The 27,373-nt window shown below is 39.2% G+C and overlaps 1 protein-coding gene across 1 annotated transcript in view; it reads right to left on the bottom strand.

Moving 5' to 3' along the window:
• Positions 1-27,373, bottom strand: part of LOC122550816 (FRAS1-related extracellular matrix protein 2-like) — a 238,936-nt gene that overhangs the window by 32,757 nt on the left and 178,806 nt on the right. Inside the window, exons 7-13 of the mRNA XM_043692118.1 lie at positions 13,277-13,426; positions 10,523-10,732; positions 9,743-9,940; positions 7,854-8,018; positions 7,582-7,764; positions 3,976-4,106; positions 2,409-2,567 (exon numbers count right to left, since the gene is read on the bottom strand). Of these exons, the coding sequence (XP_043548053.1) occupies positions 2,409-2,567; positions 3,976-4,106; positions 7,582-7,764; positions 7,854-8,018; positions 9,743-9,940; positions 10,523-10,732; positions 13,277-13,426 (1,196 nt within the window). The remainder of the gene's footprint in view (positions 1-2,408; positions 2,568-3,975; positions 4,107-7,581; positions 7,765-7,853; positions 8,019-9,742; positions 9,941-10,522; positions 10,733-13,276; positions 13,427-27,373) is intronic.

The raw sequence follows: 27,373 nt of genomic DNA, 5'->3' as shown, positions 1-27,373 counted from the left end.
AAAGAACTGTGGATGCTGGAAATCAGAAACAAAAATTGAAACTGCTGGAAAGGCTCAGCAGGTCTGGCAGCATCTGTGGAGAGAAATCAGGAGTTAACACTTCAGGTTCAGTGACCCTTCCTCAGTTCTGATTTCTCTCCACAGATACTACCAAACCTGCTGAGCCTTTCCAGAAATTTCTATTTCTCATCTAAAACACAGCCAATTATCTGCTACCACACATTTCTATCACTACCATCCTTGCTGACTTGCACCAGTCCACTGATGGAACAAAGTCTAATGTCTCATCTTGTTTCCAATCTCTCTCTGGCCTTGCTTTAACTCTACATCTCAACAAATACAGTCCAAATTTCTCAGACTTTTGTACCTCCTACCATTTATTCTTTTATAGATGTGCAACATGACAATCAAACGTAAACTGTAGAAATTATCTCATTGGATATGGGATTGCTGGCAAGGCTAACATTAATTACCTATTTCAAATTACCAAGGCTCCTCAGACAGCATCACTGGAAGGACAAGGATAGCAGATACATGGGAACGCCCACCATCTCGGGAGGAAGCCCTGCTTCAGAAAGCTTAGGGCCAATGTGATGGGGATTGGGAGGGAACCCTGATCAGGAAAAAGGGGGTCATGAGGGAGATATCCTGCATACCCACTATCCCCCCAACCCAGCTCCTCCTACAGCTCGAGCAGACTAAAATGTTGAACTTCACACCTGTCTTGACCTCCTTCCATCTACTAGAAAATTAGAGTCAGGCAGATAACACCTCCTAAGAGAACAGTAAGGCACATTCACCACCCAAGGCCTTGCTCTCCCCCTGTAAAAATATGGATGGCTCAAGTAAGCTGCAGATATATGCCCATGATGAGTCTGAATTTCTGGATTACTTGTCCTGGAATATATACACATCATGTAGTCTCCTTTCTAAACATACTGATGTGATCCAAACAACATGGCTGATTCACCTAGTTTCTTGTCCTCCAATGCTCTGATTGGGAAATTTTTTTTAAGATGAGAAATTACCTTTGAGTTACAATATGTGACATTAATGCAATTATTAAACACAAGGGTGGAAGCTTCGACACAAAGGGCTGTATTTTTAATCAAAAGTCAGGACTTGAAAATGGGGCTAGTTGCAGGCCCCTTCCCTGCATGCCTTACTTTACACATTTTACATATGAACATTAGAAACAGAAGTAGATCACACAAGCCTTGACTCTTCATTCAACAAGATCATGGGTGATCTGAGTACTCCACATTCCTGCCTACCCCTGATATCCATTTACACTTTACTTGTTACAAGTTATTTCCTGTTACCACAATAAATTCAAAAGACTCTGCTACCACTGCCTTTTGAAGAAGAGAGTTCAAAAGACTCATGACCCTCTGTGAGGAAAAATCTTTCTCTGTAAATCAACAATCTGACATGGACTTAAATGTATGATCCCTCATTTTTAAACAGAGACATTCTTACTCTGATTTGCAAAGCTGCAGAATCGAAAAGTGTGGTGCTGGAAAAGCACAGCTGGTCAGGCAGCATCTGAGGAGCAGGTGAGTTGATGTTTTGAGCATGAGCTCTTCATCAGGCTCATGCTCGAAATGTCGACTCTCCTGCTTCTCAAATGCTGCCGGACCAGCTGTGCTTTTCCAGCACCACATGTTTCGACTCTGATCTCCAGCATCTTCAGTCCTCACTCTTTCCTTTGCAAAGCTGCAGCCAAATACAGGCAATGGAATGAGTTCTCTTTCTGATCAGGGACAATGTGTGGGTAATTAATGTTTGTGTGCCAATAGGAGGCCCTCCACCAGTCAGTGATTGGCAGATCCATTAACAGAGGTGGAAACCAATGATCTGAAGACTGAGGGGAAGAGGAACGACTTCAAGAAGATCTTTGTGCTGCTTAAAATCAATACATGGGGATGGCCATCAACTGCTGCTGTGGCTTAGCAGGAACTGAAGGGAGGGAAGGGCCTCCCATATGATCCATTGCACCCATATGCCCTGTCTACCAGCCCATATCTTTTTATGTTGATTTGACATAGTCTAGGCTAATGTGGGCTGTGCCCATATTACAAAGTGACAGAGCTAATTGGCATGGGAGCAGAGCCTTGATAGACTCTGAAATTATCGTTAATTAATTTGCCATTGTTTCCTGCTGGCCCTCATTAAAAATGCTTCAACTCAGGATCTTGTTGGTAAAGAGGCACAGACGTTGGCAATGCCAAATCATATGTCTTCCATCAGAAGTCTGCATTAATGTAAAAGTCCTTGCCAATGCTTCTGCACATCATAAAAAACAATAATGCAACCTTATTGTCCAATGAAGATACTACGAAAAATTCTGTACTGAACTGCCCTGACAACTTTTTAGTGCGCAATCATGTTAAGTGGATGATACGTACCGTAACGCACACAACAGGATAACCTGCTGGAGGGCTAGGGGTTTCTGCTGCTCTGGATGTGTCATCATATATAAGCAGTGAGACAACTTGTGGGACAGATGGGAATGTGACATCAGCCATGCTGTTCATCTCCTCGATGTATACAATTGCTTTGCTTATCTGGGAGACAACATGGAGAATATCAGTAATGAATTATCGTGCAATATCCACAGAATGAAGCAATTCTTTTTGTCATTGTGCTCATCAAGACAGGCAACATTTGTTCGAAAGTATCAAGCATTCCTCAAAAACAAAATGATCTGGAACAAGGTTAATATATGGCTTCCTTGTTAGTTTAGTTGACAATGACCTGCAAGAGCTGTGAGAAGTGTAAGAGGAAGGGTGTGGAACAGAGAGGGTTTGGAGAAGATTTAATTGTTTTTTGATATTTCTGAAGCCTACCATTTTTATTGGTGTAGCAGTTAGGCATTGAGGATCAGTAATATAAATCAAAGTTTGAAATAAATGTGAGGACTTAAAGCTGTCTCGCAGCTGATCACTCAGTTGAAACTCTGTGGTAAACTTCTCTGACCTCACACGCCAACATTTCAGTGAGTAATACTAATTGCGATTACAATCCCAATTTGGGGAGACCTGATCCACAATAATAATATCGCCTCAGACGCACAAAACACAATTTCAAAATTTGCAGGTGCAATAAAATTTAGGAAGCTTGTCAACTGTGAACAAGGTAGTGATAGACTGAGAAAGGACACAGCTGAAAATGTGTTGCTGGAAAAGCGCAGGTCAGGCAGCATCCAAGGAGCAGGAGAATCGATGTTTCGGGCATGAGCCCTTCTTCAGGAATGAGGAGTGTGTCCAGCAGGCTAAAATAAAAGGTAGAGAGGAGGGACTTGGGGGAGGGGCATTGGAAATGCGATAGGTGAAAGGAAGTCAAGGTGAGGGTGATAGGGTCGTGTTGCTATGGTCTGGCGATGGAGGAGTCCAAGGACCTGCATGCCCTTGGTGGAGTGGGAAGGGGAGTTGAAGTGTTGAGCCACGGGGTGGTTGGTTTGGTTGGTCCAGGTGTCCCAGAGGTGTTCTTCAACTCCCCCTCCCACTCCACCAAGGACATGCAGGTCCTTGGACTCCTCCATCGCCAGACCATAGCAACACGAAAGCTATCTTAGCCTGCTGGACACACTTTCCTCCTTCCTGAAGAAGGGCTCATGCCCGAAACGTTGATTCTCCTGCTCCTTGGATACTGCCTGACCTGCTGTGCTTTTCCAGCAACACATTTTCAGCTCTGATCTCCAGCATCTGCAGTCCTCACTTTCTCCCCTGAGAAAGGACACAGACAGATTAGTGGATATGTGGCAGATGCCATTTATTACAGAAGAATATGAAGTGATTTGTTTTGGCAGAGAGAATGACGAGGGGCAATACAAATAAACACACAACTCGAAAGAGATAAAAGTGCAGAGCACTGAATCAAGAGGTAGGGACAAAAGGCACTTACTGACATTTTTGAATCTGTTAATCAACCTACTGCTAACTGGGCCACAAGGCTTTCCCTCTGCTTGTGTACCTGAGTTTCTGCCACCATGTTCTCATCGGGTTTCAGGTGGACAGTGAAGGCCTCTCGCATTTCTCTCACTCCGTCATACAGCACCTCAACTTCCACAAAGTGCTCAGTTTCACTTGCTTTAAATTCAATTTCTGAAATTAGTCAAAAAAAAGTCTTGATGAAGAACACACAGTCAAGGAACATCTGAGTGAGAAGGGAGACAAATTTTCATTCAAATCACAGACACCCATTTTCCCCTGAATGTATTTCATATTTTATGATGCAGCTACAGAAAGAATTATACTTTATATCTGTAATTTCCAAATTTACTTTGCATCTAAAATATATCAAATTTGTCAATGAATAAACCTAAAGTCCAACTCAGCAGTCTGCTCTGCTTTAGCTTAGAAATGGTAGATAGGGTTTTGTCTCACATAAGCTTCAATTGGGGCTATAAGGTCAGAGGGGGAGGGAGCCTGCCTACTGTCCCAATGCCTGCTCTGCATCAATGTAATGCTGGGGACAGCATTTGCTTTAAAGTGAGACTTCCATCATATTGTGGGAGGAGGCCTACCTCACACAGCAGCCAGCCAAACCAAAACCAATGGTGGGCAGTTCTGCAGAACCACCACCTGCTAACCAGGAGGAGTGGCCACTGTTGGGACTACAGACAGTGCCACCACACCACGGAGCTCAGGTAAATCTGGAGTTGGCAATCTCACCGAGGGGTGGATGAGCAGGTTCAAATGGCCATGGGGCAGACTAAAGGGGGCGACAGCATTATGGGGTTGGCTCCTCTGATAGGCCCAGGGAACTTGAGAAAACTAAGGGGCTTCCTACATGTTGTAGGAATTAAGATGAGAACTTTAAGTGACTATTTAACTGGCTGCTTAGGCGCTGAGGGAGGCCTAAAGCCTGGGGAGGGATGGCCTCAGGGTGGTCTGTGGAGCAAGCTGACTGTTGGAGTTTGCACACCCAAACTTGGTCCAATCCTATTTATGGAGCACCAGAGTGCAACTCGAAACATGTAGCAACACCATCAGCCAAAACTCCTGATAGTTTATTCGATGAATCCAGTGGTTTGTGTAGAGGTGAGCTATACAGCACAGAAAGGCCCCAGGTTTTATTTCTATGTATTCAATTGTTGCTCTTAGTTAGGACAACAATGCTGGTGCTACAACTGAGGTCAGCTGACAGGGTATCCATCCTATCTAACAGAGTGGGTAGCATACTTCTGTTTGAAAGTGTGTAGGTGCTCCTTGCTCATTACACTGAAAGTGCAGTAGGTTGCTTGAGTCCAAAAATCAGGCATTGGTCACTAAATCTCTAGGCTTTTATCTTTGAAATAAGAGGAAAGTCAAGGGAAGCATTGTGACCATAAACAGACCCTCTGAGTACAGTCATAATTATGTAAAGGCCAAGATGTCTTTACATAATTATTAAAGTGAATTAAGTCTGTGAATCACATCAATCCAATAAATGCACCACAATTGTTCAGCATCATAGACTGAATTGCTTCCACATTTAGATCAGAACTCCTTCAATAATGGCATTCCAAATTGTTTGCCAACTTTCAAACAATGTTACACTGATTCAACCGGAAAATGCAATGACACACTTTATCTGGAATATAAATGGAAAGTTGCCACCATTTCAGACAGCTGATGGTTTGCCATGCTAAATTGATAATAGTTACTCTAAATAGCTGTTCCGTAGTCACTGACTCCATCCATCTGTCTGGCTACCTTTTGAGGTTCAGTCAGGCTGTTAACAACCGATGGTCTACCATGAGATAACTGCGAGCCCCATACCTGCTCCAGCACGAAGACAATCTAAGTCCACCTCGGTAATATTACCCCAACCTCCCTGTTGGTTCTTCTGAAACTCTTATCCATATCTTAGTTACCTCTTAGCTATTCCATCATTCTTCTTGTTGACCTAATATCTGCACCCCTCCCAATAAAATTCAATTGATTCAAAATTCTGCTGCTTCTATCTAAGCTCACTCCATGTTCCATTCACTCATTGCCTGTGTACTTAGTCAGAAAATAGCAGATTTAATAAATTCTCACCCTGGTTTTTAAATCCCACCAAGGCCTGATCCCTCCCTATTTCTATAATTTCCTCTCATTCCCTCACTTTTCTGTACTTCCCCAATGCTGGCCTCTCTTGCATTCCTGGTTTGTACTGTGCTGTTGGAATTCCTTCCCTAAATCTCTTAGCCTATCGTTCTTTCTGCTTTAAAATGATCCTTAAAACCTACCTTTTTGACCGAGACTTTGATCACATACTCTAATATTTCCTTATGTGACTTGGCGTCAATTGTTGTGTAGTGCCACTCCTGTGAAGTGCTTTAAGAAGTTTAAGTATGCTAAAAGCACTGAGTTCTTGCAACAGCTTGGGTTTTCTGCAATTCATTTGACCCGGTGTTATTGGTGAAATGGTAGGGAAGATATTGGTGATCAATAAGAGTGAGCTAGTTGCAAGTCCCTTTCAGCATGAACTGTATTATTTTAGGAAGGACATATATCAAGATACAGCACATTTTTATGTTTACATGAGAGTAGATATACAGTTGTATGCATTGTCTCTTCATTAAGTATCCAAGATTAAGATGACACACTGTTTCATGGTCATTAGAGATAGGTCATAGATTTATATATTGGTAGGTAACCAACGGGTGGCATGATGTTGATGATTAGTACTACTACCTCACAGCGCAAGAAAACTGGATTCAATTCCACCTTCAGGCAATTGTATGTTGTCCTTGTCTGCATGTTGTCCTTGTGTCTATAGTTTTTGCTGGGTGCTCTGGTTTCCTCCCACAGTCCAAAGATGTGCAGGTTATGTGGGGTTATGGGAATAGAGTGCAGGGCTGGATCTGGGTGGGATACGGGTTGGTGTGGACTTGATGAGTCAAATGGCCTCTTTCTGCACTGTAGGGATTCTACGATTCAGATAGATTTCAATGGCCTTTTTTTGGATGTATGAACTGTCGGGTTATTCAATACAATATATTATCTATATATATAATATATGTGTTATTATGCGGTAATTATCAGTTCTGCATCACAGAGGAAATGCAGTTAAATTTTCTGTGAAAATAGCAAGCACGGATTGAATACAAAGACTCAAGACATCCTGTTCCTCAATGCAGCTGAAATTATGGCAGCATTCCAGCAGGACGGTTACATATTTTTGGCTTCCTTTATTTTAAACCACAATTAATCATTCCTTGAAAGCTAACTGATAAATTTGGCACTGATGTTGCACAGCAGTGAGAAAACAGTCAACCATTTAAATAAAAAATACTAAAACCAAGACGTTGATTCATTTTCTCAAATCGCAAAGTACATTTTAAAATTAAAATGGCTTAAAGTTAAATTCTTTGCATCTTTGTTTACTTCAAAGTTATAGACATTCTATTATTTTTTCAGACATTTTCTGCAGACTAAATAGCTGTCAAAAAATACAAAGGCTGTACTCAGAACAGGTCAAATCATGTTCCAGTCTACTCCAAGCCTCCTTGCTGCAGGGCACTTCAGATTTACTTTAGTATAAGTACCTGAAACCTAAGACACCACTATACTTTCAGGAAACTATGAACTATTTCATATAATCATGTACCTTCTGACAGAGGATGGTAGTCTTCTCCTGAGGTTGCAGAACCATCTTTTGTGTGGACTCGTACAATAGAAACTTTTGAAGTGTCTCCAAGGCGAAGTACAGGAATTTTTACAACTGCAATCTGCCCGGGTTCTTTCGGTTCACTGATACTGAATTTGGTCTCTCCAAATTTAATAATAGCCTCTGTAGTAAAAGAGCAGTTTTGTTAAAGTAACCAGTGAAATAAAGGATGAATTCAATTCACTTTGAAACTACACAATAATGCTTCTTACTGTCTGCACCATCCTTGATTTTTATCACTGTTTCATTCTTTTCCCCAATTGAAGCTCCATATGGAGACTCGCTCTTTGGAGTTCCAAGCACCAATCTCAAATCTTCATCTTCCTCGTGTATTGTATCATCATTTAAAGTCACAGTGCAGGGTTTCTCAATTTCACCTGTGAAATATGACAGATTAATATGAGACACTTAAAAGAGGTTTGCCATTTTTGCAAAACATAAATAATTTTTAATTAATGAAAAAGTTTGATTACATCAAAAAAGCTATATTTTTCTAACAGTCAAGATAAGGAATCTTCAACAGAAATAGTAACACAGGAGTAAAAAAATGACAGCCAGTGACATTATACAAACATTTAATGCATTCATAACAAATACTCCTCACTTGTCTTTTAACATCTCCACTCAATTATTAAAGTAGCATTTTTTTTTCTGTGATAGCTTTATTAACAGTGAAGGAAGCATGAAATTAAGTTTGAGGCAGTTCACAGAAAATTTACTAGACTAATATTGTTACAGGTTAGTTGTCTCTTGAGGAAAGGTTGAGTAGTCTAGGTTTGTAATCATTAGAAATATAAGATACGATTTGATTGAAACAAAAAATGTTAAAGAATTGTAACAGGACAGGTGTGTAGACAATATTTCCTTTTACTGTAAAATTGAGAATAGCGTTTAATCAGTATGCACTCAAAAATCAGGGTCACCCATTTAAAGCATAGATTAGGCAAAAAACAACTTTCAGAAGGGAACTCTCTCCCTGGAAAGGTGGTAGAAGCAAACGTTTTGAATTAGTAAAGCAAAGATTGATAGATTCTTTTTAAGCAAGAGGTTGGAAGGTTACAGGTATAAGCAGGAATGTGATTTGAGGTTATAATCAGATCAGCTAGGATCTCGTTAAAGTATGGAATAGGCTTGAGGGGCTGAATGGCCTACTCCTGCTCCTGATTCATATGCTTGCATTTCCCTTTCCATATCAGATGTCTTCCCCATATTCTGCCCTGTATGGATCTTCCTTTCTCATTGCCTATTACATCAGAACACATTGCAGGAAAATATAAAGTCACTATTGTAAGTAATGGAAATGTTTGCATGTCAGATGCTTGTAAATCAGGGTCTCTTGCGGATAATTCTATAAATGCTAATATAATTTGATCACAAACTAACTGATTGGTGGTTCAAACTCAAAGAACTTTTTTCTAATTTACGCATAAAACATGGGTGCCTAGAGAACATTCTCGAAAATGCCTCCAGTACAATGGCATCCTGTCCTGTCCAAATTCCATTGGCTGTGACTACAGAGGAATTTTGCAGAAGATTGACTAATCGTGTGATTTGCTTCACAAGTAATTTGACAGGAATAATTAGGTCATTTGAGATGTGTGTAACATCACAAGTCACGGTTCTGTTTCAATGTAAAGCAGACACCAAGTGAGTATCTGCAGTGAGGAGTGGAGAGCTGTGATCAGGAAGACAGCAGCAGCTCAATAACACAGACAGAAATGACTTTGTTCCTAGTTGCCCTTGAGAAGGGATGGGATACTTCTGTTCCCAATATTCCTTTGTATCGCGATGTAGTTACTCAGTAGTTTGAGAGACAGCAAGGAACTGTGGCAACATTGGAAACTATAACTCCATTTCCATTTTTTACAAGCTGCCACTAGTTTTCTTAATTAGTGTTTTAAAATCAGTTTCAATTAAATTATTATTTCATTAAGCATTTTAAAATCTGCTTCTGGTCAACCAAAAAATAGTTCTTTGAAAAATTCTGCAAGTAACATTGCAGATATTGCACACAAAGTTAAAGAATAGAGAGAGATAACCAATGCTGCTCTTACTAAGTAAGTGCTGAAAATTAACATTATTTCTGTATAATGTACAATACCTGGAAGAAATGTAATGATGGAATCATCGGTGTTGGGACGCTCATCAAAATCCATCATGACCTGAGCAGATGCTTGACGAGTGTAACACCGAACTGTGGATTTGTAGCTGGTGTCCCCACTGCGGTAAACAATTGCTGTGATCTGACCATCATTCTCTTTTCCCACATATGCTGCATCCTTGAATTGTACCTTTGGCACTTTAAAGAAAAGGAAAGTTGTTGATGTATTATTTTCTCGTAACCATTACTGGGTTAAGTACAATACAATTTCCAGTTATGTAATTGCATCTGTGCCTGACAAAAATTGGCCATTGCAATTTTAGCTTGCAAGATTTGGGTTAGGTAGGAGATTTTAAAAGATACAACCACATCTAATCTTGCAAAACACTCTGCTGCTTTATTTTTACATGACGATTCCAATTTAATTGATTACAGGTGTGAAACAAATCCAATAAATATTGAAATCCCCAGGTATATTTCCAAGCCAATTTAACACCATGTATCACTGTGCCAGAAATAAAATGTAGTTAAATGATCAAATGAAAGAAATACTCCCCGCCTGTGACCTTTACATAATCAGGATTCCTCTGTATTGAGAAGATTGTCAGAAGTGACATTTAAGACAAATATTTATTTATACCCCTGCCACTTCTTACATTTCAGAAGTTGCCATAATATCATTTATTTTGCTAACCATTCCAGTCTCCACTTTAGAGGTCTTTTGCCATGGCTTTAGAAGCTATTTGAACAGCAAGATGAAAGTGTAAAGTGAACACTTACAATCTGACACCGAGTCATTAATGAGCACTGTGGTTTTACTGGGTTCTCCAAGGACGGCATTCACTGGCATACGCAGCACCAGTTCAAATGTCTCTGGTCCTTCCAGAGCTGGTTGACCTAAATCATCAAGGATTGTAACACGGAAAGTCTGCATGTTCACTCCAGGAGCAAAATCCAGGTTGCGACTGATGCCTACATAATCAACGCCAGCTGGAAAAGAGACCCAATGTTTAGGAATTCTTAAAAAGATAGTAAATTAATTACTATCAGACTGTGGAATCACATGATTTCTGTAATTGTTTCAGTCGTTCTTAAAGATACATTTCTAACTCAAGGTCCTTTTAAAACTATCTATATTTACAGTATAATAATAAATCATGAATTGTTACACCAGCACATTTTCAATAATGAAAATTCCTTGAGTTATGTTGAATTATGCAGGATGCACTATCCCCAATTTTCAGTGTTCTTAACTGAATTTTTTAAAAATTGCAACCCTCCCAATCAGTGCTATTTTTATATACTGAGTAAGACTTTGGTGTTTCCAAAGTGCAATTACAGGGAATTTTAATTATATGAAAACTGTATCCTAACAAAACTGAATTTTTCAGTAAAAAAAATTAACCAGACTTTAATTTCATTTTCAATATACTTCTGTTTTAGCTCCCATGTCGGCTAACAGATCTGCAGAGGTGAATACTCTGTCGACTGTCCTAGATTAGACAGCAATCCTGTTAATTGGTTTGTCCCTTTAAAAATCTTGGTACTACTGTGGAACACAACACACTATGTTGGGTCCTGGAATTGAACCAGCGGCTAGATTCTCAATTCAGAAACTGGAAATCCTGGCCCTGACTACTTTTATTTCAGGATTTTGTTTAACAGCAGGCAAGACATATTAGGAAGTATCACCTTATTTGCAGAAGGATGTAACTACTTAGAGGCAGTCCAGACCTGGTGGGGCCTTGTCTTAAGAGAAAAAGTTAGGCTTACATCCTCTGGATTTGAGAAAGTAACAGGTGGCTTGATTGAAACACACGACGATTTGAAAGGATAGGTATAGAGAGAATGTTTCCTCTTATAGGAGAATCCACATCTTCACTGATTAAAAAGTACAGGGGTCACCCATTTAAAACAAGAGATGAGCTGGAATGTTTTTCTCTCAGTAAGTCATGATCTCCCTTTCAGTAAAAATGCTGGAAGCTTAAATATTTGTAAGGCAAATGTTGTTAGATTCTTGTTAAGCAAAGGGGGGAAAGGTATCACAGAGATACAGCAATGCAGGTTTGATTATTATTTGATCGCACTTAGATCAGTTACGATCTTATTGGAAGTTCAAACAAACTTGATGGGCTGAATGGCCTGCTCTTGATTCGTATGCTCGTACACCAGAATTTCTTTTGAAGTTACTGGATAAGTGACTTAGTCAATTATAGGACTGTTAAAAGAATGGGGAAGCTTTTGTAGCTCTTACTTTCTGCATTAGTGGAAAGATCTGACTTGAGATTAATTCAATTAAGGGAAAATTGTTAAGCAGAGGTTAAAAGAAATTGACTTTTTTTTTCTGGTTCTTACTTGTGCAACGGACTCTAGGCTGGTATTTTACTTTTGAAGTTCAGAACTACAAACACTGAAGGTAGACTTCAACTACCTTACTAGTATGCAGGGCACTGGAAGAGACATGTTTACATTCCCGTGCTAATATATTTCTCAGCAATGTCCTGTCAATTTGAATGCAGCACAATGTGTTTGGATACCTTTAGTCATAAAACTGTTCACATTCCTAGGATGAGTCACCTCTCAGTACAATTGTATTGGTTTATAATACTTCATCAGGAAAGGATACTTTTGATTATCAAGACATTTTGATTATCAGCTGTCTACATAGAAAATTGCAAATGCTGTTAGGCAGAAACAAATTAACTGTTCCAAGCTACTCATATATAATTCTGTGAAAGGGAGCTCTGGTGTAAAGTCCGAAAGTGGATTCAACATGAGAATTAATGATGTAAATATTTGTAGTTACTCAAGTTACAAGTTCAATATTATGCATAAAAACAGACAACAACCTGGGTTTGGCAATAAAAATGAGGGAGACTTATTAAGCAGTAAATTGGACAGCAACTTTAGGCATTCAAGCATGCCCAGTTAAATACAAAAAATGTGGAAGGCGCTGACTGGGTTTTTGCTGCTCCTCCAGAAGCCGTGCTCCAATGCTTTCTTGCTGAGGCTATAAACACATGAAGAGTGTGATAATGCCGTACCTACCAACTAGATACTCACAAGACAGAAAATGTTGGACTCATCCTTTAAAATATAACAGAATTTTTAATGTTGTAGTAGTGTCTTAATCACTGAAAACAATCTCTTTTATACTGAAGATTTACCTTTTAAAAGCAGCATCTCATTTCTTCACATTTTAGATATTTTAGATATTTTAAATAAAAATATTTTACTCTTCGTCTGTCTCTTCTCTCTTTCAATTCCTCCATTTTCCTCTTTTTATTTCATTTCTGTATTCAAATTTACAATGAATTAAATATTTCAACTTACACTTTATCTCTTACATCTTGCAAGAGACCCAGAGCCCCTGTACAGTGCACTGAATTCTATTAACTCTAGAACTGCAACTCATACAGGAAAATCACACAGAAAGTTTGAGGACAAGTGCAAGGGTACTGAACAGCTTATTTGCCACTGACTGCAAAAACTGCTCCTATGTCTAAAACACCAACAAAGAAATCATGTTCTCACCTTCAGCTGATGCTGGTTCTGTTTTGCGAGATCGAATAGTTACAGCTGCTGTCTTGGATAAGTCTGTTCCAGTTCGCCAGACCTGGACTTCCACGTAGCCTTCACTTTCATCTACCTGGTACTCAGTGTCTCCAAAGTAAAAAACTGGCTCTGGAACAGAGATAATACCAGCAGTGTGAACCATGTACAACATTATGTAACTGAGATATATAAAGGCAAAAAAACCCAGTAACCAGGTTTCTATTTTAGATATATCACCCAATTTAGAGTATAATGGAGAAATCAATTTGGTAATGAAGGTAATGCTGCAACATTAGGCATTTTATGGCAATTTGAGAAAAAATATCTTAGTAATACATTTTAAATGCAAATGACCATATCAAGCTTATGGCAATAAAATTAATTTTGATTTATTTGCACATGAAGTTAACAAAAGCGATTTGATATTGAGTCATGATGTGGAGGAGTTGGTGGCAGACTGGGGTGGACAAAGTTAAAAATCACACAACACCAGATTATAGACCAATAGGCTTATTTGGAGGCACCAGCTTTCAGAGCGCTGCTCCATCAGGTGGCTGTGGCTGTGATAAAGGAGCAGCGCTCCGAAAGCTAGTGCTTCCAAATAAACCTGTTGGAATATAACCTGGTTTTGTGTGAAATTTACCCTTTGACATTGAGTAATTTTTCTCCGTTGTGCTGTACCATAAACCCATACAGGGGCCTGCACTTGTCAATCTGCAGTGAACACAATTAATGAAAGACCTGTAAAACTCCCTATCAGGAGGCAAGTTAGAGAAAGATTCATTCTGGGCTAATTGCAAATCAAGAAGAATTCCTGTTCCAATGACTCCTATTGGAAAGTATAATTCCACAGGCATTAGGCTAGGGTAAAAATCAGACTTGGTTCTATTGAAACAAGATCCAGATACCTCTGTCAACACTCATTCTGCATATTCAGTTAGGGCACTTATTGTCTGGGTTACAATGTCTCAGATATCTCAAAATTAAGGTCTAATCTAAAACAAAAGTGAACAGCATGACCAAAGTGCAAAGTTAGAAGTATGATTTATTTTGAACTACTTTGGCAAACAAAGTCAAGCAAATTCAGTTGGAAACAAAGTTAAAGGGTAGTCTTTCAAATATACTGTCAATAGATTTGTTTTGATTCACTCAAATTAAGTTTTCTGAAGTTTGTTTTAATTTTGTATGTGGTATATTGCAGGTAAGAACAGAAAATTTTGAAATTTTGTTGTTCGTATATTTTTCACAATAACTGCTGACAAAGTCATTTGACTTCATGTTTTACAAAGTTTTACTGATGTATTTTTCAGCAGCTTGGACAGGGGTGTTATGTGATGTGGTATCAACATGTTATCACAGTAACCTTGAGCAAACAGTATTCTAGTCACCTGCCAAGGAATTCCACACTTTTTTAACCTCTCCACAAAACACACTACAAAAAGCTGCCTATTGCAACTAAACAAACATGAACTAAGCAAAGGTTGCTGTGAGTCTGATGTTTCACATCAGGAAAGTGAAATTGAGATTTCTTCAACTTAAAAAGCAAGTTATTTTATACTCAACAACGTCGTAGATGAATATAGTGTTCTTAATACAATAAAACAGGTCAAGATACTTTACAGGAGTGTTGCAAAGCTGAATTAGAGACCCAGTCACATAAGGCAATATTAATGCAGATGGACAAATGCTTGGTCAAGGGGCTAGGTTGTAAGGAGCATCTTAAAGGAAGAAAGAATGATGGAGAGTTGGAGAAGTTTCAGGAGGAAAGTCCAGAATATAAGACTTGTGCAACTGAAGGTGTAGCCAGCAACAGTAGAGCAATTTAAAATTGACATTTGCTCAAGGGGTCAAATTAGTTAAATGCTGGTATCCTGGAGAGTTGTTGGACTGGAAGAGAATACAGTGATAGGGAGAGTTATTGGAAGATTTAAAAACAAGGATGAAAATTTTAAGAGCAAGATATTGCTTGACTAGAAGCAATGCTGTTCATTGAAGACAACACTGACAGGTGGACAGGATTTGGGCAGCTGAGATCTTGACGACCTCAAATTTATGGAGTTTAGAACATGGGAGCCGAGCCAAGCGATTGTTAGAGTAGTCACGTCTAAAGGCTACAAAGACAAGAGTGTAGGTTTCAGCAACAGATGAGCTGAGGTGAAAATAAGATCAGGTAAAGCTATGGAGTTGGAAATAGGCATTTTCAATGATCACATGAATATGTGGTCAGAATCTTATCTTTTGGGCAAATAGGACACCAAAGTTGCAAACAGTCTGGTTTAGCCTCAGCCAGTTGCTAGGGAGAAGGATGGAGTCAGTCGTTAAGGTTTGGAGTGGGTTCAGACTTTCAAATATTCAAGCGAAGGAAAGTTCTGCTCATTAAGTATCACACAAATAGGCTGATAATTTAGCATTATGCTGTAGCCAAGAGTGGTGCTGGTGACATAGAGTTGCATATTGTCAATATAAATATGAGAACTAACAAAGTGCTTTCAAATGATGTCAATGAGGAACAGTAAGTAGACCAGAAATTGGAGACCAGGGACAGATCTTTGTGAAATATCAGATATAATAAGTGTGGGAATAGGAAGAGAAACCACTTTGAGTGCTAGTTTTATTGTGGTCAGATGGATGAAAATCGATCGATGTGTAAGCAATCTCAACCAAGAATAGGCATTGGAGGACGATACGGAGGTCAACCATGTCAAAGACTTCAGGTGAGTGGGTTGAGAAGGGAAATTTTAACTTTGTCATAATCACAAAGGATATCATTTGTGACTATTGATAGGCCATTTTACTATGGAAAACAGAATCTCACACTAAGAAGAAATCCCTCAGTATTGCAGTAGAGTGATAAGTTAGTTTATATGATCAACAGTTACAATTGAGCTTTTATCTATAGGTTGAATGATCCCTCTCCTAGGGACTTAATCCTGGAGGTGGGGATCAGGGAAGTAGCAGGGAACAGTCCAGGATAACATGCTGACATTTCTAACTGCAGGCAAAGTTACACCCTAATTAGGGGTGATATCTCCAGAAGCACAGCATTATCCAGTGCCTGAGCAGCACTCACCATGTAAAAGGAGGTTGCTAGCTCAATGGAGATGTGCTTTCTGCAGCAGGCTGGGGAGGGGTTGTGAGGTATTAGAGCCATAGGCTCCAATTCTAAAAAGGGAGTCTCCGGAAGCAGTAGGATTGGGATCCCAGATGTTTATAATCTGTTCATCACTCAGATGAAAGGACCAAGTGAATTGTTGCCAGATTTGCTAACTCAACAGGTTGTGAGGAGGGCACATCACCTTTAATCTATATCCTCTTGTTCTTTATCTTTTAGAGTTTCTCCCTTTTTACTCTGTCTATCCTACTCATGATTTTGAAAACCTCTAGTAAATCTCCTCTAGCCAACTTCTCTCCAAGGAGAATAGTCCCATCTTCTTTATTCTTTCCTCATAACTGAAGTTTCTCATTCCTGGAATCATTCTCGTAAATCGCTTCTATACTTTCCCAAATGTATTTGCAGGTTTATATTCACTGGAGATTAGAACAATGAAAAACTACCTCATCTAAAAGGATGGGATACTGGTGGAACTTCACAAGTTAGAAAGGATGTTTCCCCTTTGCAGGAATCTAAAACAAGGGGGCATAATTTCAAATTGATGGATCCCCATCGAACAGAGAGATGGGGAAGATAATTTTCACTCAGAGGGTGGTTAATATTTGGAATTCTCTACCCAGTGGAGGATGGATTATTGATAGAGTTTGGTCATCAAAGAATCAAGCATTAAGGTGCACAGGAAAAATTGCAGTTTAGGCCATGTCAGATCAGCCTTGATCTTATTGAATGCCGGAGGAAGTTGGAATGCCAAAATGACCAACGTCAGATCTTATTTCTTATTCTTTTATGCCAAAACCTATGGGAAAGCTTTGCCTTTTGATATTCTGACTCAGGGTTGAGTGTGCTACTAGTGACGACTTTCATTTTTCAAATCAATATGATCTCGACTGTTCCGAATAGGATTCAGTCCGATGAGTGCAGTTGGATCTTTAAGCATCAGGAACTGAGATTTCTCAAACTGACTTCACTTATGAACTTTACAATCATATGACTGCTCTATACTCTAAACCAGATCTTAGCCTGTTCCACTTTTATCAATTAACCACTGACTTTGATAAATAGATTCTAATGGTTAATTTTAATATTAAGCAACTTGATTTTTTGCAGCATTGCTCATGGCTAGTGTGAAAGCTGGCTGTGGTGTGAAGCTGCTAACCATGCCTTAAAAGCCCAGGGACTCTCTGTGGATATCAACTTCGGACTAATCATCAACTTGATAGCTGCAAGTGCGATTGGGCTTTTTGAAGTGGGGTTGTATTGGGTTTTATGCACTTGAATTTCATGTTTGTTGTTATAAGAAGTTGTGTAGCTGAAGGCATGTGAATGTAGTAAATGTTTTCTTTTAATGAAGGAGAGTGTATTTTTTCCAATGTCATGAGCTCACAGTAGACACCTTACTTAATCCTGGATAACGAATGAAGCGAAAGTGAGGACTGCAGATATTGGAGATTAGAGTCGAGAGTGTGGTGCTGGAAAAGTACAGCAAGTCAGGCAGCATCCGAGGAGCCGGAAAAAAATCGACATTTCGGGCAAAAGCCCTTCATTAGGAATGCATAATGAGTTGACATTGTAGTTATAAGGGCAAAGGTTGGGAAGTAGAAGGATGACACGAATCAGAACTAATTTGACATGGGGTTACCATATAGTCCAAGGAGATGGTCTATGGGGTATAGGTTGGCATGGAGAATGTGTGAGGCCGTGAGAATTAGTTAGTTGAATGTGTGAGCAGCCATGACTCCAGATTTAGAGGTATGTGCTGCATGGATTAGTATGGGAGATGGGTAAAGGAGTGTAGGTTGCATATGAGGAGACATAAAGCCACTACTGTGCTGAGCACAGAGGCAGCCCTTCTGTTCTACTTGCCTCTATGCCTGGCAACCTCTGCTATTGTTGGGCAGCTCAACTCCCAGGGAGCAACTCCAACCTGGAGTGAAAATCCCAACCGCTAGGCTACCTTTGCTCCAGTTGGATTTGCAGTGCCAAGAGATTTCTGGCAATAGACTGTGCCAAGAAACTGTTTTCATAGACAGCATATCTGTGAAATAAATGGTGACTGCTCAGATAACACTTTGGGATGCATGGCTTGATTGCTATACCAAATGTGGAATAACAGAAATAGTACTTTATTCTTTTACGTGATGTTGTTATTGCAGGTAAGAGCAGGAGCAGTTCCTCGGTTAAGAGTTAACCATTTTGCTGTGCGTCTAGACTCGCATGTAGATCAGGTGAGAATGGCAGATTTCCTTCACAAAAGGATATTAATGAACAAAAAAAACTATATATGGAGTTATCAATTTTGACGTAAGAGCTGTTAATAGTAATCAAAATGCGTCATTTTACACATATATTCTCTTTCAGAGAAACTTACTTCAGAATCCTCTACATATGCGGTCAGTGCACAGAGCTAAAGGTGGGGACGGCATTCAGGAGAAGCATTTAAAATATTTGTCACTCCAGCCCTATCATTGCAATTGTGCTGTACTATCTGTGAGGATGAGGTGCTGTAAGGCTCACTCCTGCATTCAGCAACTGCACTCCTGTATTTCATATTTCAGCAAGTTGGCAAATGAATTGAACTGCATACTTTATATCATTGTGGAGCCAAATCTGCTTTGTGTCAGTGATAACAGTTTATTACGTATAAATGACCCATTAAAAAATCCATTATTCTGTGAAAGATAGTCATTTTTTTCTTCTACAGACATGTAATGTGGAAATTAAGGCCTTTATAAATGATTCCAGAATTCACAGTGCTTTCAGAAGGGAACATTCACACAACAATGATCATACAGCTTTTGAGCATTAAACCCTGATTTTAAGCTTTATTGCAATAACAGTCAGATAGTGAATCCAGTCACATCAGATATGGTTGATCCAAACTGAATGCAATCTCCTCGGACTTATACATGACTGATAATATATCATCACAGCAATATGTCAGCTGATTTGACAGTTTGGGTTTTCAAATTTAAGTAACGTTAGCAATGCTGTCCCTGGTTACTGCCAGATCATATGCTAAGATTAGGGGGAGACCTTCATGAAAAGTGAAAATCTGACAAAAGTATTAACCAGTTACAAGGTACTGACTTGCCCAGATTCACATCTTGTGTATTACAGCTTTAAATTATGAGCTACGCATGCCTTGAGTTCCTCTCCCTGTGGAAAAATAATGGGAGAGAAATAGAAGATTATTTATATCGGTTTGATATAGATCTTAAACCCAGCAACTGGGCGCATATCTGATTTTAAATGTAGGAGTTAGCTAAATCCTTACAGTGGACGTATAACCTTCCTTGTGTAAAATGATTCCTGTCTTTTCCCGAGGTTTGGTCTTGCCACAACTGAATGGAACTACAGAGCAGCATGAATACGTTATAAAAATGTCATTTACTTTTCAACATTTGAAGGTATAATTGCAGTGCTACATTATTTTACATGTCCAAATATATTGACTTCATTATGTACTGAAACCACAGTAACAGTTTTCAACTTGTGTTTCAATTTTAAACAGCAACTAATCATGACTGATCTGCAGGGTACTAACCTGCCATCCACTTTCAGATTCACCACACTCTTCTTCCCACCCATATCACACTGCATTCCTGTTTGGTGGCCAGGCTTTCATGTACTTGGGCCTGACACTTTGGAATTCCCTTCTCAATCCTCTCCACCTCATTCTCCTTAGAACTTTCCTTTCTGACAGAGCTATTGGTCAAACAAATGTACTTCAGTAGATAATGTGCTGTAGTTTGTTTCATAATACTCCCATGAAGCATCTTGGGTTGTATTATTTGGGATATTTTATAATTATAAGTTGTTGTTCTGAACTTCACCTCTGGATTAAATCACTCATTTCAAGCTTCCCTTAACCACTCGAACAGAGAGAACTGGTGAGACTGTAACTCTACAATGGCACTCGGTGAGGTGCTGGGTTACATTAAATTAATTAACCCAATTCTGAACAAAATAATAGGGCAAAATAATTTAGTGCACCAATAGTCTTGCTTAATAATTCAAGCCTCTTAATATATTCTGCAATTCCTTTGAAACAAACCCAACCACAATGTAACTATTAAGCTAGGATGGTTCATTCACGAAGAATTTTAACACGTTCTCTCACCATTGTCTGCACTATGTGTGGATAATGCCACTGAGTAACAGGATGTGGTTGAGCATGGAATTCCCTCCCAATTGAGTTATAATCTCTACAGCATGGTGTTTCTACTTGGGTAAAATCTAAAGAAGTATCTGATTCTTATCGCCTGGGCTAAGTAGCAAAGAATGAGTCATTAGAACAGGTCACCTGCCTCTGATTTGGATGGAGTGTTTGGGAGACTTAAAAGAAGTGAAAGAATTATGTAGAACTTGCAGGATACAATCAGTCCAATTGCCCAATGTCAATATTTATATTCCATATGCGTGTCCACTCACTCCTCTTCCTCTAATCCCATCATAATATCCAGCTACTCAATTGACCCTTGTGTACTTATCCAGTTTTTCACTTAATTGCTTATGTATGCTCTTAAGTCATAATGAACATTACGAGATAGGGTAATTGCTTGTGATACAAAACAAAACATAGCAGTGACAATTTTGTAGGACTCTGCTCACAAAGTGCAGTCAGGGAGGTGGGAGTGAATGAAGAATGGATAAAGATTTCAACAGTGGATAAGGTGTGGTAAGGATAAAATCAAACATCGTTTGGAGGTAGAAATGGGCCACATTATTGATACCACATTGGTATGTGGTGAATTCACTCAGCTCAGGGTCAGATGTAACATTGAACTGCATATAGTCTTTTTCAGCTTCAGACAACTACTAAGGAGAGAGATGGGATCGATGGTCAGGGAGTAGAGAATGTTTTCACAGAATCCCTACAGTGTGGAAACAGGCCCTTTGGCCCAACAAGTCCACACCAATCTTCCGAAAAGTAAGCTACCCAGACCCATTCTCCTACCCTATATTTACCCCTGACAAGTGCACCTAACCTACACACCCCTGAACACTATGGGCAATTTAGTATGGCCAATTCACCTAACCTGCACATCTTTGGATTGTGGGAGGAAACCCATGCAGACAAGGGGAAATCTGCAAACTCCACACAGACAGTCGCCCAAGGCTGGAATTGAACCCAGGTCCCTGGCACTGTGAGGCAGCAGTGCTAACCACTGGGCCAACATGCTGAATTTGAAAACAATAGCTTCTGTTTTTCCAAATATTTAGACTGAAGAAATCTCTGCTTATCCAGTACTGGACGCAGGGCAAGTGATCAGACAAATCAGAGAATGATGGAGCAGTGAAGAGACTTAGAGGTGAGATTAAACTGGTTAATGACAGCCGACATGTAGAAACTGGCTCTGTGATCTTCGATACAGTTATCATTGGGAGGTGTGTGGATAAGAAACAGCAAGCATCCCAAGGATAGAACCAGTTGAGCTAAGGACAGCAATCAAAACTGATCATAGTTTATTTTTCTATTAAAAATGCAATAGGAACATAGCAGCAAGTGTAAGCTATTCAGCCCCTTGAGCCTATTCTGCCATTGAATGAAAATTCAATAACAAAAAATTATCAATCTCAGATTTAAAAGGAAAGACATGTGAGATCTTAATGTCTTTCTCATGGGTGTCATTGAGTAGTTTAGGTTTAACAGAATTCTGTACTGTGAAAGTAATGTGGTGCGTTATGTGAGAACTCCCAGATGTACATCATTAATAGTAGAATGAATAGTACCAGCAGGTTTTATAATGTAGCAGCAACAGGGATATGTCCAAAGGCCTTTAAACTTGGTTTAGTTCAAAGTCCTCAATTTCACTCTGAACTCCGATGGATTATTCACTGCATACATTAGTGTAACATTGAGATCAGTTACTTTTCATTAATTTTAATTAATTATTTTCCCTTTTATTCCTCATTTTGAGTTTGATTTTCAAACATTTCATTTTGATCTGCTTTCATTTTGACAACAATGCAGAAATTTGTCTCTTGCAAGATAAGTTCCCAATAAACAGCTCAATAACACTAAAGAAGCTGATCAATTAAAAGATCAGAAAGTCATGACTGCTGAACAATTTGATTTAATTCTGCCACGTGCTCTGGCTTATTTATTATAATATTTTGAATCTTATCCCTTTAGGTTTTCCTACATCATGCCACAATAAAGTTAAAGTCACCATAGCCCTAGAGGACCATAGAGCTGCTCTCTTATTAGAGAGAGATGACTGGTGGCGTTTTAACCTGAGGGTCACCATGCCTCGGGCAAGGGTAGAGGTTAAGAAGGTCCTTCATGGTAACCTCAGCCAGTGTGAATTGAACCCATGCTTTTGGCATCTCTTTACATTGCAAACCAGCCATCCATGAGCTAAGCGAGCCCCACACGTTAATAGTTACTACCTTACTCCCCTGGGTCTATCATTGTCATTCTGAAACAGCTGCTAAGAGGCTTGATTGTAACAGCCCTGCAATGACTGCTCTCAGATTTTCCCTCAGGGTCTCTGGAGAAGCATGTTTCTCATGCAGTAAATGTGAATTAATACAAAATTATTTTAGTTAAAAAATTGAAAGAAATAAAAGCCTGAAAATTCCAGCATGCCACTGTGGCATAACAAATGTGGTAGGGTAGGACCTCTGTTACCATCTGCCCTTACCATAAACCTGTCTTAAATTCATGATTATGACCTGGTGATCAGAAGAGAATTAAGTGAAATGGTGCTTTACCATTGTGGTTGGGGTGGCAGGAGCACAGGGCAGTGTGGTGTCCACATATTCTAATAGCAGATTTAAAATATCTAGACACTAATCAACTATCTTTGACTGATTCATGATGGGACTCATCACTGTGGGCTCACTGAGAGACCTTTATGACAAGTTTGATCTTTACAATTCGCTATACAAAGAAATTAGGATCTCAATAACTCTGCCACCATAATTTCACTGAGTGGGTTGGTGAAGAAGTTGATTTAGAGGAAGCGTTCGTGGGCCTTCCATGGGAATTATTGACTGAGCCAAATAGGTTGGAAACCTGACAGCAATATTTTGCTGACCCTTCACTCCCATGTCATCCCCTATCAAAAAGATGTGTAATTTTTAGGCCACAAAGTTTCCTGAAATTTAGCTCTGCATGAATGATATTGATTTAAACAATTACTGCAAGAAATGGGGCTGTGTAATGTCAATTTGGTTCTAATGTACAAATAATTTGCAGACCTAGATGCTGCACAGCACTCTCATATGAAAAGTTAAGAAAGCAAGTGACAATCAACAATATCCTTAAGAAATTCAAAACTAATCTATCCAAGTAAATTGTGTTCTAATCATCATATTCTTCTGCTGTTCTGCCTGTGGCTGTGAATTCACATTCCTCTGCATTATCCACGAGTCCATGAATAATGGAAAATTAAAATTTAGAGTGGTTGCCAAAATGATTTGGTTTGTTCATTGTCAGCCCTGATAAGAGTATGCAAGTCTCCCAGTAGGTTAATAGTATAGTTATTTTCAAATCTACATCAATTTCTCACTTTTCCAACCATTTGGTGGAAAAGTGCTGGTGATTTCAGCAGCATTCTTTACAGCCTTACATCTCTGGAAGTAATTCTGTAGCCAGGTTCACAAGTCAAAATTGCTTTCTATTTCCTATCAATTAATTTAACTGCTCCTCAGGGAAATGTAAAAGTCATGCTTTAAATGGTAGGTATTATGTACACAACAGGTCATTGAGAGCTCTTCTGTGTGAGTGAAGGTTTAAATGCAATGGCCTTTTTATCCTACAATCATGTTAGATACAGTAGTCAGGAAAATTAATGGCATGTTTTGAAGGAACACTTCAAAGACAATGGTAAATAAGCCCACAGTGGGGGGGTGAGGGGCAGGGCGTGGTAGCCCCTCACTGTTGTGGGTGTAAGTTAATTCTGGTTTGCATTAAATGACTGTTGTTGCAAAGTCATCTGTAAATTATTTTCCCAACAAAATGACAATAAAACTTTTTAAACTTTTCTATTTTTAAGATTGATAATGGCCTGTACAAATATGAAGATCATGGAAAGAAAACTGATCAACTTATTCAGACTGAAGACTTTTTGGTGTTATAAAAGATTTTGCAAGCAGACAAAGGATTGCCTTTGTATTTTCCACTGAGATAAGAGGATGACAAAAAAAGTAATTATTCCTGTCTTTATTCTCTTCCATTGCCAATTCCTTATTTTTTTTTTCTTATTTCCATTCAGCATCATCATTGCTAATTACTGCCTTATGTCTTAACCTTGTACTCACTTTCTCTCCAAATCACAAGTATGGAAAAATTGGAATGAAAGCTTTTTCATATTTCTAGCTAAGATTTTGAACAATGGTGTTCATCTCTACCGATCTATTGACCACTTTGCTTTCATTGGAATTGCACCTTGCATTATACAGTATTCATAAACCAAAGGTTAATGAGAAAGTGCCATTACAGACAAATTCTACCCGGTATAGATGTGAATTTTATCATATTCAAGATATTACTGTATGTAATTATAGATATACCTCTGGATAAAAATAAATAATTCACTATATTTTAAAGAAAGTCTTTATTTCAAAGCTAAACCTACATCTTTGATATTTGTTTGCTACAAACAGGCTGTATCAATTTATAGTCAAATACTTATCTAGACTTTGAACCACATGAAGTCATATACAAATGTCACACTTTGCGATGTACTCATGTGACTCATTTAACTTACATCAGAGTTCAAAAAATAATTTTATCACTGTGCATGTGCATGCATGCTAACTTAATCTTAACTGAGCACCTTGGTGGGTGAAGCATTAATGTTGAATGAGTTGAAATAAGATAGCTTTTGAATTTTTTAAATTACATAAACACACCAAACATCTAAAGATTGATTTCAATCAACTCATTTCTTGATGCTGCTGGTCATTATTTACTCAACGTTTAAAATCTGAAGAATTAGTTTGCAGTGATAAGATTGGTAGCATTCAGAAATCACACTGATGCTTACAGTCACATTTCCAGCAGGTCTATCAGCATAAAACTGATTTACTAAAGGGGCAAGTAGGGTAGCAAAGAGGGATTAATGTTTTGGTAATGAGCCAGTACCAAAACAACTTACATGTTAGTTGACTTATACAGTCATGGAGTCATTGAAATGTCCAGCATGCAAACAGGCCCTTCGGATCAACTCACCCATGCCGACCAGATATTCTAAACTAATTTAGTGCCATTTGCCAGCACTTGACCCATATCCCTCTAAACCCTTCCCATTCATATACCCATCCAGATGTCTCAAATGCTGTAATTGTACCAGCCTCATACCATACACGCAACACCCTCTGTGTGAAAAAGTTGCCCTTAAGGTCCCTTTTATATCTTTCCCCTCTCACCCTAAACCTATGCCCTTTAGTTCTGGACTCCCCCACCCCAGGGAAAAGACCTTGTCTATTTATCCTATTGGTGCTCCTCATTATTTTGTAAATCTCTACAAGGTCACCCCTCAGCCTTCAACTCTCCATTGCAAACAGCCCCAGCCTATTCAGCCTATCCCTATAGCTCAAATCCTCCAACCCTGGCAACATCCTTGTAAATTTTTTCTGAACCCTTTCAAGTTTCTCAACATCGTTCTGATAGGAGGGAGACCAGAACTGTACACAATATTCCAACTGTGGCCTAACCAATGTTCTGTACAGCTGCAACATGACCTCACAACTCCTATACTCGATGCTCTGAACAATAAAGGAAAGCATACCAAATACCTTTTTGACTATCCAATCTACCTGCAACTTCAAAAATGAGATAATTAGAGTCCAGAGACAGTATATTTCTGTTAGGGTTAAAGGCAAGGCTGGCAGGTGTAGGGAATGATGGATGACTAGAGAAATTGAGATTTTCGTCTCTGGTACAGACGGCATAGATCGAGAAAATCCTTTAAAGAGTGTAAAGGCAGTAGGAGTATACAGCACTTTAGAGGGAAATCAGGAGGGCAAAAAGGGAACATGAGATCGCTTTGGCAAATAGGATTAAGGAGAATCCAAACGGATTTTATAAATACATTAAGGACAAAAGGGTAACTAGGGAGAGAATAGGCCCCCTCTAAGATCAGCAAGACAGCCTATGTGCGAAACTGAAGGTGATTGAGGAGAGCACGTGTTTACTGTGCAAAAGGGCATGGATGATATAGAATGCAGGGAAATAGATGGTGACATCTTGAAAATGTCCGTATTACAGAGGAGGAGGTGCTTGATGTCTTAAATGCATAAAAGTGGATAAATCCCCAGGACCTGATCGGGTGGACCCTAGAACACTGTGGGAAGCTAGGGAAGTGATTGTTGGGCCCCTTGCTGAGATATTTGCACTATGTTGATGTATATGACAAATATCTTCTGTTTTGATTTTAGATATTTTGCATTTGTCTCCACCACTTCCTCTGGCAGCTCATACTATATGCGCAACACCCTCTGTGTGAAAAAGTTGCCCTGTAGGTCCCTTTTAAATCTTTCCTTCTCACCCTAAACTTATGCCCTCTAGCTCTAGACTCCCCCATCCCAGGGAAAAGACATTGTCTATTTACCCTAATTGTGCCCCTCATGATTTTATAAACCTCTATAAGGTCACCCCTCAGCTTCTGACACTCCAGGGAAAACAGCCCCAGCCTATTCAGGCTCTCGCTACAGTGCAAATCCTCCAACTCTAGCAACATCCTTGTAAATCTTTTCCGAACCCTTTCAAGATTCACAACATCCTTCCTATATGAGGGACATCAGAATTGCACACAATATTCTAAAGGTGGCTGAAACAATGCACCATACAGCCACAACATGATCTCTCAACTCCTATAGTTAATGCTCTGACCAATAAAAGAAAGCATACCAAACACCTTCTTCACTATCCTATCTACCTGCGAGTCCACTTTCAAGGAGCTATGAACCTGCACTCCAAGGTCTCTTTGTTCAGCAACATTCCCTAGGACCTT

The sequence above is a fragment of the Chiloscyllium plagiosum genome, chromosome 6, assembly GCF_004010195.1.
Source record: "Chiloscyllium plagiosum isolate BGI_BamShark_2017 chromosome 6, ASM401019v2, whole genome shotgun sequence".
Taxonomy (NCBI): domain Eukaryota; kingdom Metazoa; phylum Chordata; class Chondrichthyes; order Orectolobiformes; family Hemiscylliidae; genus Chiloscyllium; species Chiloscyllium plagiosum.
Note: the sequence above shows the minus strand (reverse complement) of the source record. Positions and strands in the feature narration are given on the sequence as shown.